The 14,689-nt window shown below is 38.7% G+C and overlaps 1 protein-coding gene across 2 annotated transcripts in view; it reads left to right on the top strand.

The window, feature by feature from the left end:
* etv4 (ETS variant transcription factor 4) overlaps positions 1-14,689 on the top strand; it is a 93,447-nt gene that overhangs the window by 23,992 nt on the left and 54,766 nt on the right. Inside the window, exons 3-5 of one of the 2 annotated variants that reach the window (XM_077625970.1) lie at positions 4,285-4,454; positions 8,349-8,439; positions 8,549-8,596. In XM_077625970.1, the coding sequence (XP_077482096.1) occupies positions 8,385-8,439; positions 8,549-8,596 (103 nt within the window). In that variant the 5' untranslated portion in view covers positions 4,285-4,454; positions 8,349-8,384. Of the gene's footprint in view, positions 1-4,284; positions 4,455-7,670; positions 8,109-8,348; positions 8,440-8,548; positions 8,597-14,689 lie in introns of those variants that run through there. The other variant, XM_077625969.1, reaches the window with a different exon arrangement.

Raw genomic sequence — 14,689 nt, 5'->3', positions numbered from 1 at the left:
CTACTACTATTATGGCAAGTACTACTACTGTTACTGCTAGTACTACTACTATTATGGCAAGTACTACTACTGTTACTGCCATGACTACTACTGTTACTGCTATTACTACTACTGCTACTAGTAGTGTTAGTAGTACTACTACTAAAGATCCTTGAGGATGTATAACACTGCTCCCTACAACTACCACGTCCACTAGTAGTACTACAAGTACTACTACTACTAGCACTACCACTAGTATTACTACAATTATGGCTAGTACTGATACTAGTACTACTACTCTTACTGCTAGTACTAGTACTATTACTGCAAGTTCTACTACTGTTACTGCTAGTATTACTACTGTTACTGCTAGTATTACTACTGTTACTACTAGCAGTACTACTACTGCTACTAGTAGTACTACTACTGCTACTAGTAGTACTACTACTGCTACTAATATTAGTACTACTACTGCTATTAGTGGTACTGCTACTAGTACTACTACTGCTACTACTACTGCTGCTACTACTACTGCTACTACTACTAATACTGCTAGTACTACTACTACTGCTACTATTACTATTACAGATCCACCTATAGGATGTATAACACTGCTCCCTACAACTACTACTACCATTAGTAGTACTAAAAGTACTACTACCTCTAGTACTACTAGTACTGGCAGTACTACTACTACTACTACTAAAAATCCTATTAGGTCAGAGTTATAATGGCAAGTTGGGGTGAAGTCAGGGTCTCCACCACATTATGACTGATCTTCCCCTTTTGGGAGGCTTTTCCCGGCCGGGATGTTCCCTTTCTTCTCATTCCCATCTGGAATTGGGCAGACGTGCGATCGCACCTCCCTCCAGCAGATCTTTGCTTCCCATACGCTTTTTAAGCCTCACACAACCCCGCCATATTTACTTTTCATTGCAGAGAGTGTACAAGTTAGCACCAGCAGTATCTCTAAACTGCATGAATGTAAAGATTTAATTCAAAAATGTTGGGTGGAAAAAATCTGCAAATAATTATCCTCCTTTTAGATGTATTCCTTGGGGTGGTCAAATATAAGATTTGTACCCATCCCCGTGAGATGTTTTGTCTCGTGGTCTCCCAGACGAACAAATGCCGTTGGTGACATTATGTTGAAACGTGTTTAACTCGCTTAGCAACATCCTCATTACAGATCAGAGATAATGGCGCCGATTTTAATTAGATGCCCAACAAAAGAAGCAGGAATTTAATCCGGTTGTTACCCAGCAAAACAGTCTGCTTGTTTGTTTTTGCTGTCATCTAGCGGCCTTGAGGACAAAAACTGCCTTTTTATTTATCGTTTTATTTTATTCTACCATTGTAATCATGATTGTGACCATTTTCATGACCACTAGATGGTAATATAAGCACACGAGCTGACTTGGAGTGTTCTTGCATGCCTTTATAGCCAATAATAATCCGTCATGGAAAAAACGCAAAAATATATTTTAGGCATTTATTTTTTTCCTCAGCACTTTCTATATCTTTCCATATTGTCATGTAACAGAACCTTCATTCAGCAAAGCTGCCCCATCACTGATTTGCCGATAACGTCAGAGATGACGTCAGAGTATTCTTTTGACTTTGTACTGTAGATTACAATCTATCAAACAAAGGCTTGAAGTTGTCAAATCAGGCCACATGATTATCAACCGAGCGGCGAATGGAGTGCTCTTCTCTCGCTCTCTTTCTGGGGGAAAAAAATAAAATGATCTCACTCCATCGACCAAGGCTGACGTCATGGCTTCACATTTCCGAGCCGGCTGACCTCACCTGTCTTGAGTCCAATATTTTTGTAGCTCTCATTTGGAAGCATGTCATACCCACGTGCCTTCAAATCAAAACAACATGGCCATCCCAGCACAAAGAGGAGCTAAATGAAGGGAAACGTCCACCCCAAAATTGTCACTGAATAATTGTTTCTGTTCCTTAAAAGAAAAAAAATCCAATTTTGCTCACTGCATTAAAAATCCGATTAATTTTGCTAATTTAAATCGTATTTTAACCATTTATAACCCTTTTAAATCCCAACCATCAAATAATCCCGACCAACATTTTCTTTTCATTTTTGGTTGCATGACTCTTTTTTTAAAACTGATTTTATATCAAATTATTTCAAATTTTCCATCAGTTTTTTTCTTCATGCTTTTAATTTTAGATGCGATTTTCATTTTTTAATCTTCTTTTATCGTGCGGATACTTTTCTCTCGTGTATTTTTGTTGTATACTTTTCTATATGACTTATTTTCTGAAAAATATGATTTTTTTTTTATTTAGGATTTTCCAGCTTTAGTTTTTCAATATAATTTGCTCACACATGCATGACCTTATGTACACTTTTCATGCTTTTTGACTATGTACAGTAATCCCTCGAATATTGCGGTTAATGTAGACCAGATCATCTAAAAATCGCGAAATAGGGTCACCCCACAATAACTATTATATATTTAGTTCTTCTTCAGTCCTAGTAGCAAAAAGAAGACAGGGGCGTGGCTTAATTGCAGAAAAAGATTGCGAAAAAGCGAATTTGTGATAAGTGAAGTCGCGATAATCGAGGGAAGACTGTAGTTGGTAAATACCAAAATTCAGAAACTAAGGCCTTCTTTATTTAAAGTTTACTCATGAGTTTTAAATAATTTTTAGTTGTCAATCAAACCTTGAAAATTCAAGTGAAAATGCTTGACTTAAAAATTCAATGCTCCCTTTATTACTGTAGCCAAAATGAACCCAAGCAACCCAATTGTAAAGACAAACTGAACCTTTGAGAGTAGTCCAAACCCCCCCAACTTCTGGCTTAAACGCTCTTTAAAAGGGTTCAAATAACTTGCAATGAATGTGTTTTTAACTTGTGATCGCAGGGTTTCATTGTGACATTTCTGAATGACACTCTTGTCGGATGATTTGAAGGCGCCCCCACCCCAATCCAAGCTGAAAAACAACTGCACTTCTGTGAGTGAAGTGCTTATTTAGCATCCGCGGTAAAATTAGCACAATGTGTTAAATGGAGTCTAAATAGACATGTGCAGTGACAATAGAGGCGGGGCGGACTAGGGGGGTGCGGCGGGGTCTCCGCACTACTACTACTACTACAAAGATCTTCTCTGTCTCCTCGTTGAATGCGACAATGACGTCCCGACCAAATGCTCGCCTCGGGTGACTCTTTTTTAAAAAGCGTAAATACGCTTGTACGCGATGGGTTGCGGAATTGACGAGCGGGAAGCCAAAACATATCAAATGCAACGTAGAACCTCAAAATTTAAAAAAAAATGGGATGTTAACACTTTATAGGGCACTCATCGCCTGTATTTAACTTAGCTGGACGTCCAATCTATTTTGACTGGGGGAGGTGGATTAAGAAATTTGCTTGGACGTCCATGTTGGACTGAAATAGAGTAAACTCTCACCTCAGAAACTTTTGAAGTCTTTAAAACCTTAATTTGTAGTCATTGTCTACATTTGAGTTAATTTTAGCATGCATCTTTTTCAACCAATCCTTCCAGTTGAAATTAATTGGACATCTGCTGCAAATAGTTAAAACAATAGTTTAAATACAGTGATGCATCATGATCTTTTTTTGTGATGGGGGCCTTAGGCAGTGTATTAATTTTAATTTTATTAGCAATTCATTCATTTACATTTATTCACTAAAATGTATTTTAAAAATCAATACAAAAATCCAATGATAATTAAACTTTGATTTCAACTTTATTGTTATTGTGGAGGCCATAAACAGAGTTCTATTTCTATTCATTTTAGTTATATTAATTTTTTATTCTATTATATACATTATTTTTCATAAAAACATAACATTATGAAAACAGTAATAAAATAATTATTAATTTCAGGAAATTTAAAAAAAATTACAACTATTTTTTTTAGTTAAAAATTAAGCTTTTTTTTTTTTTTACAATAGAAAAATAGTCAGTTGCCCGATAATAATCCACAGATTAAAAATCAACAGAAAGTGATCTGCGCGAAATCTTCAGGAAAAAAATAATGCAATTGACAACAACAAAAAACAAGTTGATTATTTTCGGAAAATAAATAAGGTGTGTTGACTGAAGCGAAACTTTAAAATATGATTTTCTTATGGCAAAAGGACACATTTTAGTATGTCTTCTCCCCGTGTATCATTGGGTTTGTTTCAGTGTACGTCTCGGTCCGTTTCCTGTTGGCAGCCGACTTTCACAGCTGCATGGCCGCCATGTCTCTTGAGCTCAAAACAAGCCTCTGAAAGCTATTGTGCTCACCTGATTGATCTCCCTTCAGGACCCAAGCGGGCCAGACGAGGCCGACCCACCGGGCCGGCGGCCCCGGAACAAGCGAGCCAGTGTGCTGCCAGAGGAGGCCCGGCCGCAGGTGGCTGCCCAAGTCCGATTTCCGCACCAACCGGCGTCCCGGCAACGCCGCTGCCGCTCGGGGAATGAGCCGGGAGAAAAGTAGGTTGACAGTGTTTCTTAGCATTTATTCAGCCAAAACACACCATTTACATTCATTTTCTCTCTCGCTTGTGTTTAAAGCTGCTCAATGAAGCCTTCATATGTGCTCAGCCCCTAGTGGTTGGCTTGGAAATTGCGTGATTGGATGAGCGTTTTTTATCAAAAACACCAACATTTCAATCACTAAACACTTTAATTAGGTCATTAAGCAGTTTTTCTCATACAGTCACTGTATCGTGATAACAGAAAGGTTATCGAAATAACTCCCAAGAATCGGCATATTGTTTTAAACAGTTTTTGTTCTTTATTTTTTCTACGTCAATTTGCTTTTTTGACGTGCAAAATGGGGGATCATCGGCGCGTTGGCTTTTCTTTTTGCAAGTCCGTGTGAAAAGGCTCCCATGATGACAGCGCGAAAGCTCATGTAAATGCACCCCATCAAAACCGCATCGGACGAGCCGCTACCGCATTTTTTAAGCAAACACTCTCATGCTAGGTTTGTTTAGACGCCCGCATTTTGTCCCACGAGCCTCGTCGACCGGAAAATGATCGCCCGTGTAAACAGTGGCCGTGTGAAAAGGGAGGCGGGGCTTAGAGGAATCCCTCGAAACAACCACCGAGGCTTGAACCCGCGTGGGAAGGAGCCAAGGTGTGGCAAACGTGCACCTGAAAATAAACCCGCACGCAAGTGGAGGACTTTTGTTTTGTATGCAAATAGCTCTTCCTGCCAAGGTCGAACGCGGGTCGACAAGAGTGTCTCGGCATTATGTTGCACGTCCCTCGGGCGCCTTCGGAATAGACGGACGGCGTCATTAAAAAATACTCCGACTGACTCATTTTTCATCAACGCAGTCCTGCTCAGATCTGATCTACCTTTTGAACTAAAAAAAAGGACCTTCTAAACCATTAGCTTCTTTTAAAGGCAATAGATAAACCACAGTAGCTTTAAAAATGTTTTTATTTCTTTATTTCAAGTGTCTAATTCATAGAATCAGTCAAACGGATTGGGCGAATATTTCATAATTTACTTTTTTTTAATATAAACTAACCACAGTAGCTAGAAAAATGTTTTTTTATTTTTTATTTCAAGCATCAAATTCATAAAAACAGTCAAACGGATTGGGCGAATATTTTATAATTTACTTTTTTTTTATATTTAAAGTAACCACAGTAGCTTGAAAAAATGTTTTTTATTTTTTATTTCAAGCTTCCAATTCATAGAATCAGTCAAATGGATTGGGCAAATATTTTATAATTTAATTCTTTTTTTGTAATTTAAACTCAATTTTTTTAAGAATCCGCTTAGTTTTTTTCTTTTTCTTTTAATCAAATATATATATTTTTAAAGTCAGCAGGCGACTTTTCCCAGTTAAATTAGATTAGCTTTCTATAATTATTCATTGAAACCCAAATTAACAAATAAACCCCCACTTCAGAAACTTTCACATCAAATTTTCTTTAGAGCTCCACTTTTCTACCTCAATTTATTGTTTAAAGGTGACTTTAAAGTTAGCCTTAGCACATTCCGGGCTTCCCCTTGTGGCCCGATTGGACGTCCATCCCTTTCAACGTCAGCCAATGTTAAGTCGTACATCTTTTCACAATGTCAATGTTAAGTCACAGTTTGTCACATGTATTTAAAGTAAATTCCACTCAAAGGCAATAGGTCTTGTGTTGCGACAGTCTTGATATCGGCACTTTTGTCTCCTCGCTCGCGTGTCACTCACTGCTGGAGGATTCGTCTCCATCGACAGACATAATGGCGCTCCATCCATCCCGCTGGAATCAATAAGCACTCTGAGCCCAAAGTGTCTCCCGTCCGTCCGTCTGTCCGTCCGTCGGCGTCCGTGCTGAGCTAGCTGGATGGCCGCAAGCCACTGATGAAGAACACGTGTGCTCCGCGGACGCGTGCCGTGACGCCCGGCGGATTGTAATCACATGTGACGGCTTTCATTTGGGGTGTAAATATTTTATGGGGCCGTGTAAATATTTCTGCTACAGCAACGGGAGGGATGACATTTCCAAATGAAAACAGGCCGCAATGGAAATTTGCATTGAGATTTTGGGATGGTTTGCGTTAGGAGGGAAATTGCGGGGCTTTTTGGGGGAAAATTGGGTTTTGGGGGCAAAAGTTGACATCTTTTACAGTTGGAAGATATTTGGTTTTTGGTCACAAGGTTTGCACTGATTTTAGAATTAGGCAATTTTATAGAAAAAAAGGTTTGACAATGGAGTGGAAAAAAGTTTTACGCGATTTTTTAAAAAAAATCCGTTTTTGTAAACATACAAAATTTGAAAGAAAATGCTGGTGAAAAAGTCGATCTTTTGTTTTTAAAATGTAATTCAGAAAATAGACTGAAATTTTGAATGTTTGGTCCCAATTGACACGTTTTTTTCAAAAACTGTTTTTTACTTAATTTTTCAAGAAATATGCTGAACAAGCAAACTGGGTTATTGCAGTTTTCTGTTTATTTTATTTTTTTAATTTTCAAGAAATATGCTGAACAAGCAAACTGGGTTATTGCAGTTTTCAGTTTTTTTAAAATGACCTTTTAAATATAAATTCGAGGCAAAACTTTTGGAGTTACAGCTAGTTACAACAAACTAGTGACTACTACTTATAGTCACATACTTCTACCAAAAACACAACTTACTGCCACTAATGCAGCGTACTATCAATAACAACACTATTATACGTGTTTCATTTCAGTATATGACCGATGTATACGTAGTATATACATTAGTGCTGCTGTGTCCGATGAAGTCCAGCCCATTGGTTTTGCTTTGTGAAGAGTTGTGAAAACTTCTCCCAACGTTTCTTTGTATTTTTCCCCCACCAAAAGTACGTTAACAGCCCAACTTTTATGTTGCCATGTCCGTGCGTTCGGCGACTACAAAACCACAAGAATGCTCGTCTCGAACCCAATTGACGTCACATTCGGCGCCCCCTTTTCCAGGAGAAAAACAAGCCTCTGCAGGTTTTTTTTTTGTGAATGAGACTTTTTTTTGCTCTTTTTTTCTCCGCCCCCCCCCCACCTCTCCCTTTTTTTTGTGAATGAAAAACAACTGGAAAGTCCTGACTGCTTCGGGGGTGGCGCTGATTGGCTGCCCGGGAGTCGCGAAGACATGTGATTGGCCCGGGGGGGGTGGGGCTTTGCCTTCATTCATAAGTCTTTGCATTCCCAAAGCCTTGAAACTGGAGCCCCTCGAAAGAGGAAACGCACCAATCACAAAGCTCATATAAAGGCAGAGAGACCAAAAAACAAAAAAAACAAGTCGACTAAAATCACTTTGTGCGACATTTTGAAAGTTTGCAAGCATATTTCAGCGACCGGAAATGCGACGTCGAGTGTTTGAGATTGTCGCAAAAGCCGCTTTACTACCTTTCGCTGGTTTTTTTGTGAATGGAGCTCATTATGCATGCATCCTCCATTGAGTCCCTTCTCTCCCTTCCTCCCCCTCTCTCCCTCCCTCCCTGCTTTCTCGTCCTGCTCTGCTCTTTCTCACTTACTCTTCTTCCTCCCAGCTCGTCGGGCTTTTTTTTTGTTTTGTTTGCAGCCTGCGCTTCGGTCCAAATGAGCGCAGACGGCTAAACGGCCGGACCGGAACATGGATGCATACTTGGACCAGCAAGTGCCTTTCACTTTAGCAAACGTACGTACGCTTCCGGTTGCACTTTAAACGCGCACTTTTCGCCTCTTTAGCGAGGTTGTTGTCAGGGCTTTTTTTTTTGGGTGAGCGTGCAAGACGGCGAGATAGATCTACGTTCGAAACCGAACCCTCCCATTTTTTTAACCCTCTCTACTCTCGAGCCACTTCTTTCTCCTTGTAGTCGAATGTGTGGCTTTTGCATGCTTGCTTGATTTTTTTGTCATCTGTCAAATGTGTGTGCAGAAGTCACAAGGAAATGGGCCCCCAAATAGACTGTTGATGGCCGCCAAAAGGAAATACATGGACACGGAATTGCCCCCTCAGGAATCTGAAGGTAAAGTCTTGATTTAAAAATACATGAATGCATAATAAGAAAGCTTCTAAAGTCATGTTTGGTGCTCCGGTTCGTGACTTAAGGGTTTTCTTTTTTTATTTTATTGCAGATCTCTTTCAGGATTTAAGCCAACTTCAGGAGACGTGGCTCACAGAAGGTAAGATTGCAATATTAAGATTTATGAGTGTTGTTTATGAGCTTGGCAATATTACATGGAGGTGACTCCGGCAGCCCCCTCCCCCCCAATATTTTTTTTGTGGTAGTACTTAAAAAAACATTTCTTTTTTTTGAATGGACATGTTTTTCCACATGATTTTGCAGTTAGGAAATAATATATATTTGGTTTTGTTCTTATTGTTGAGGGAGTCGACAAGTAACGTCAGCAAAAAATATTTTTTGGAGGGAACCAACAAATTGATGTTTTTTTTTCGTTTTTTTTTAGATGGTGTTTATTGAAATTTTTTGGGGGGATTCGAAGAACACTATTTTCTTACCTTAAATCAAATTGAACGATCATGTTTTACTGCCATTGACGCCAGTTGATGTTCAATTCACGGACTTGACTGCCATCCCTCCCAGTCAAAATAGATGGGCGTCTATCGCTGTCAATCACGGCCATTGAGTTTATATACAGTGTGTGCGTTTGTGTGTATGTATGCATATATTTCATGTTTTGTGTGGGTCCATATTTTAGTAGAGTAAAGTAAAGTAGTAATTGTATGTAATTAAGGGTAGCTATCACTAAAATTTCTCAGAATTCAGAAAAAAAAATCATTAAAATTCATCCAATTTAAGAAAAAAGCATTTTTTGTACAGCTACGACTACAAAATAAGGAAGTATCAGTAATATTAGTCTTCTTCACAGAGCTAATAGAATGCAAAGTAGTGAGTGTTGCGCTCAAATCTCAATTTCAACCCACAAAATGAGTCCAAATGACAGTTTTTAATCAGAAAAAAATAAAAATATCATAAGGGATCGCTCGTATCTCAAGGCAATGCTGTAGCTTCCAGTGAGGTGCCTTTTTCGTCAATGGGTTAGTGCAACTACAAAGGCAGGCTAACATTGTTAAACTTTTATTGCCTCTCGACTTTAGTGTGTGTCGGGACGCGGGTGCGAGATGAACTTGTCGTTTTTGACGCCGCATGTGAAAAGGGGAGACAATGGCGCCGATACGTCACGGTCACCCGTAAAAGAGGGCGGGTCAAATAGGGTGCTGAGACGTGACGTCTGTGGCGAGATTGCTGTTGCATTTGTTTTGTGGGTTTTAAAAAAAGCTTTTCAAATTTAAAAGGGTTTTTAAAATCTGGATCTAATGAGTACTTGGATGAAAAAAAAATTGGCACAATGTTTTTGTACAAATAGGTGGTTAAATATTCACTGTAAAACGAGCAATATTTCTCAAATATTTGCGTTTTTGAATTTTAAATTGCATCATGGCTCATAAGAGAAGAATGCTGGGTTTATACAGCATATATAGATTGAAACCAATGTAAAAAAAAAAGGACATTTTTTAAAGTGTTGGTTTTCCCATTTGCTGAACTGTCAGTATCTTAAAAGGGAAGTATATTTTCAATATGTTTTCTAGTAGAAATGACATTTTTGAAACTTGCACCTGTTTGTAAATTTAAACCAGCACACAGGCTGAAAGCTGTGCTCTATTTGGAAATTTCTAACATACAAGTTGCCCTGTACTTGTTAATAATTTGGCCATTAATTAATCAGCCGTGGTATGAAGAAGATCGGTAGAAAGACCCATTCTACATAGTTTCAAGATAATCCATTTATGAATAACAGAGGAATCCGACTTCAAACGTAGTCTCCACAAGAAGAACAACAACCTGTGTGACATTTTCCTTTCTTAACCGCATCCCATCCGAACCTGAATTACTGCAAAGTTATCATTTGACTTTAAATAGCGGCTTGAGCGCAGACCTGCTTTTCCGCTCGCATTAATTAAAGACTTTATCTCCGGCGATTGTACTTGTGAGGCATCGCGAACGCCTGGCGAGCTCCGAGGGGGATTTTGACTTTTTTTTTTTTTTAATTTCCTTTTGGCCACGGCGAGGATGCAAGTGGAAGTGGCGGACGTCGGGGAAAGCTTGTTACGGCTTGTCTTATTGGCCCTCGGGTTTAGACGCCCAGGAACTCCTACCACAAAGGGAGTTTGTCTGTGTGTGTGTGCGTGTGTGTGTGTGTGTGTTGGCTTACAAACACTTCTTGTGCTGACTTGCATGTCAAAGATTCTGGAAGCACTTAAGGATTTTTTTTTTAATTTAACTATACCTGCTGCCACTGACGGTGATGGACGTCCGATTCATTTAGACTCGGGTCCAAAGAAAAACTACAAAGTGCACTGGTGACAAATTAACATTGGAATTTCAGCCTGAAATTTGTGTGAAATTGAATCGCGATTAATCGCAACGGCGTCGCGAGATTAATCGCATCGTCGTACACGTAATGCAAGAATAAATTCAAAAGTAGTATTACAGCCAACAGCCAATTAGCCGAATAAGAACTTGCGTATAAATGTCAAATTATTCAATAAAAATCAAAATTGTGAATGTGAAATTATTTAGGAAAAATCCAATTTATATTAAGTAAAAAAAATGTTAATAAATATAACCTTCCCAGCATACAATTAAAACTATTAAACATGTGCAATCAAGTAATACTAAGACATATTCAATATTCTTTTTTTGTCTGAAAATGCAGAGCACAAAACAGCAATTAGAAAAACTAGACATCAGGTTTAACACATCACCCCAAAAATATAACAAAAATCGGATTCAATTTATAGTTGTACATTTCAATTGAAACTTTTGAACGAATTGAACTTATGATTGAAAGTCTCCATTTTAAAAACAACTTCATTCCTATGTGAGTTAACTGTGAGTTAACTCGTAGTTAACTGTGAGTTAACTTGTAGTTAACTGTGAGTTTGTAGTTAACTGTGAGTTAACTCATAGTTAACTGTGAGTTAACTCATAGTTAACTCGTAGTTAACTGTGAGTTAACTCATAGTTAACTCACTAGCCCAGCCTTAATGTTCCTAAACATTATTGGCAGTGTTTGTTTATGTATTTGGATGTTTATATGCATCATCATATACACAATGCAATAACAAATTCAAAACTTGAATCAAATAAATGCGTACTTTAAAAAAAATAACTGTTAATTTGTGAGCTCACTCATCCTACCCAGTTAATATTTATATTCACTATTTCCAGTACTTATGTGTGCATGAATTTATGTTAATGCGTGCTTATGTATATATGTTCATGCATAATCTTATATCATTTGCTTTATATTTATTAGGTCTGGGCAAAAAATGTGAGTTTACTGACATAAGATCTTTGCGATTAATCGCATCGTCATACATACTTTCCAATAATAAATTCAAGTTAATGCACATAAGTACACTTAAATGAATGAAATTGGGTTCTTTGTAAAAATGTCCTCATTACCCAGGTCAGGGCAAAAAATGTGAAAGGTTACTGACATAAGATCTTTGCGATTAATCGCATCGTCATACATATTTTCCAATAATAAATTCAAGTTAATGAACACAAGTACACTTAAATGAATAAAATTGCGTTTTTTTTAAAAGTGTCCTCATTCGCCCTCATTGACAACGATAGACCTCAAACCCATTTTGACTGGGAAGGCTGGCAGTGATCATTCGACCCAATTGCACATCACGTCTCTTGTCGTCAATGGAAATGAACAATTCGTTAACTCAGAGATAACACATTAGCTTGCCTAGTCTAGATATTTATACATTTACTTTGTATACTGCGTGTGTATGTGCATATGTAGTGGCATGGGTGTGGTTGTGCTGATGGTTGGCGGATGTTGGGATGTCGAGCCCTGCGTATCGTCAGCCACGCGATTCGCTGCTTTCCCGAGGCCAAACAGTAGCAATTTAGAGACTTATATTGCTATTATTGAGTTGCAAAAGGGCCGCGGGATGCTACGTCACATTACAAATCAATGGCATGTATCTGAACTGGCCTCAAAAAGTGTGTCATCTGGTCATTGGTGTTTCTGTACCGGAAGGAAGGCGTGTGATGACGGGGAAAAAGGGAATTATTCTATGAAATATTCATTTCTTCTTTTTGCGTTGTTCGCCCGTGGTTCGTCTGGTCAATGTCTAAAATCCACACGCCACCATTGACGGATGGGACGTCCGGCGCCGTCGATGGCGTCGGATCGTTGCCATTCTGGATGACATTTGCTCACGCGGCGTCCAAATTTTAATCGACTCGGATTCGTCAGGCAGCTGTTTATGTTGGCCGCAAAGATCCAGAGCGAGTTAACAGGCTGTTCTGGCTCAACGAGCGAGGAAATGTGCCAGGCGCCGTGACAAAACGCCGACTCGGACAGCACTTGTCATTGTCGCGGCGGATTTGTTTAGCTGAGTCGTGGCGGTCTGGATTCTGTCCGCATCGCGCACAAAGCGCTAGATGGAATGATAAAGCGGGTGGGGTGTGCGACAGAACCCATTGTTTGGTCAGATGAGCTGCTTTTTGCGCATGGAGGATTGAGAGATGATGGGGAAAATGTGTTATGTTATAAACAGTTCAAAATATAAAGCAATGTTGGCAGGAGAAAAATTGGCTTTGGCCGAGAAAGGAAAGAAAATAATTGTCGGAATTGAGGCTTTTGGGGGGTTAGCAGAAACCCTTCAGGCTTCTGCTTCAAATATATTTGTTTCAACTTTGCTGGAATTGGGGCTTAAGTTAAAGTAGAGGGAGTTAGGAAAAGTTCAAAGTAGCAGTCAGTGTTGGCGCACTACCTTTAAAATCCCGCGAGAACATATGTAAGGGGTCCTATGCCTGAATTTGAAGCTTATTGATACTGTCCATACAGAATCAAGATGTTTTTATATCTTTAGATGCTGTAAAACTAGATTTTTGCGAGTTCTTTGATTGACTGCGGTCACTATTGCACTTTGCTGAATCATATTAGTTCTTTCGCCTGGAAATTCCCCCAAATTCAATAAAATAATGATCCAAAATTTCCAGGAAGTGACCTGTAAGTACCCTAAAATGACAAAGAAGTGACACCAAATTCACTTTAACTGGCTGTGGATGCTCATTTTTAGTACCTTTGACTGGCGCCATCAATGGTAGCCTTCAAGTTACCTTTTTATTGCCAGAAATAAACTGGTCTAGCAGACATGATCTTTAGATTTGTTATGCTAAAACCCCAATGTTAATTCTTCATTTTGTATTTTTTGGTTTCCAACCGCACACGTGCGACACGTCGATCCCTCGTCCCTTTTCAAAGGCGTCCCATTAGTGAATGAAAGTCATCCCGGCTGGACGTGAATGAGTCCAGTCAGCGCCGGCCGACCAGGTGCGAGCGGTCTCAGACAGGCGCTATTGTGCGGCCGGCCGCCGTTAGGAATCCGCGTCCATTCACAATTGTGCCGCGCGCACACAGACACGCAGGTTGCGAATGAGTGCCAACGCGCCCCCGCGGGGGTGCCGAGGTCAACCAATCAAAATGCAGGCGTGTTAGCTTGCAGGCAGTTCCTTGTGAATGAAGGAAATTGGTGAGAGACAATTCAAAAAGATCACAACTCATGATTTGGGGACAGAATTATCTTTTACCGTGGGCCACATAAGCGACTAATAGATTTTGAAATTAATCTACTATTTTGATGGTCCATTTATTTATTAGAGACATTGTTGAGCGCAAAATTGTTCGAATCATCCATTTTTTGGTGAGTTTATTTTACAACAATATTCTTTTACATAGTTTTCTTATGTTTTAGTTATTTCATATATTATTGTGAATAAGTGTACATATATTAGGATATTATTTTTTATTTAGTAAAAAAAAGGTTAATTTTCTCTGTTTTTATTACAAATTTAAAGGGATAAAAAGCATGTTTTTCGCACAATACTGTAATATTCCTTTACATGTGTATGTGTGTGATTATGTACATATATTCTGTATTTTTTCATTTTTTTTTTGTTTTTATCTAAAAAAAAAAAAAGATAAATTTGGAAGATTTTTTTTTTTTTAAAGAACAAAGGCAAAAAAACATTACGTTTTCTCAGCGTCACACTTAAAGTCACATTTCAAAGCTTCAGTTCAGATTTTAAAGGTTTCAAGATGGCATAACTTGCTAAAATTAGGCAAATGTGGAGAAATTATTTTTTTTCTATGCACCTCGTCTGGTCTCATTCCATATTAGTTTTTGTGTATTCTCAAATGATTGCTCAAAGGGAAGTAAAACAG

This window comes from Stigmatopora argus, chromosome 18 (assembly GCF_051989625.1).
Source record: "Stigmatopora argus isolate UIUO_Sarg chromosome 18, RoL_Sarg_1.0, whole genome shotgun sequence".
NCBI lineage: Eukaryota > Metazoa > Chordata > Actinopteri > Syngnathiformes > Syngnathidae > Stigmatopora > Stigmatopora argus.
This window is presented reverse-complemented; position numbering and strand designations above follow the sequence as displayed.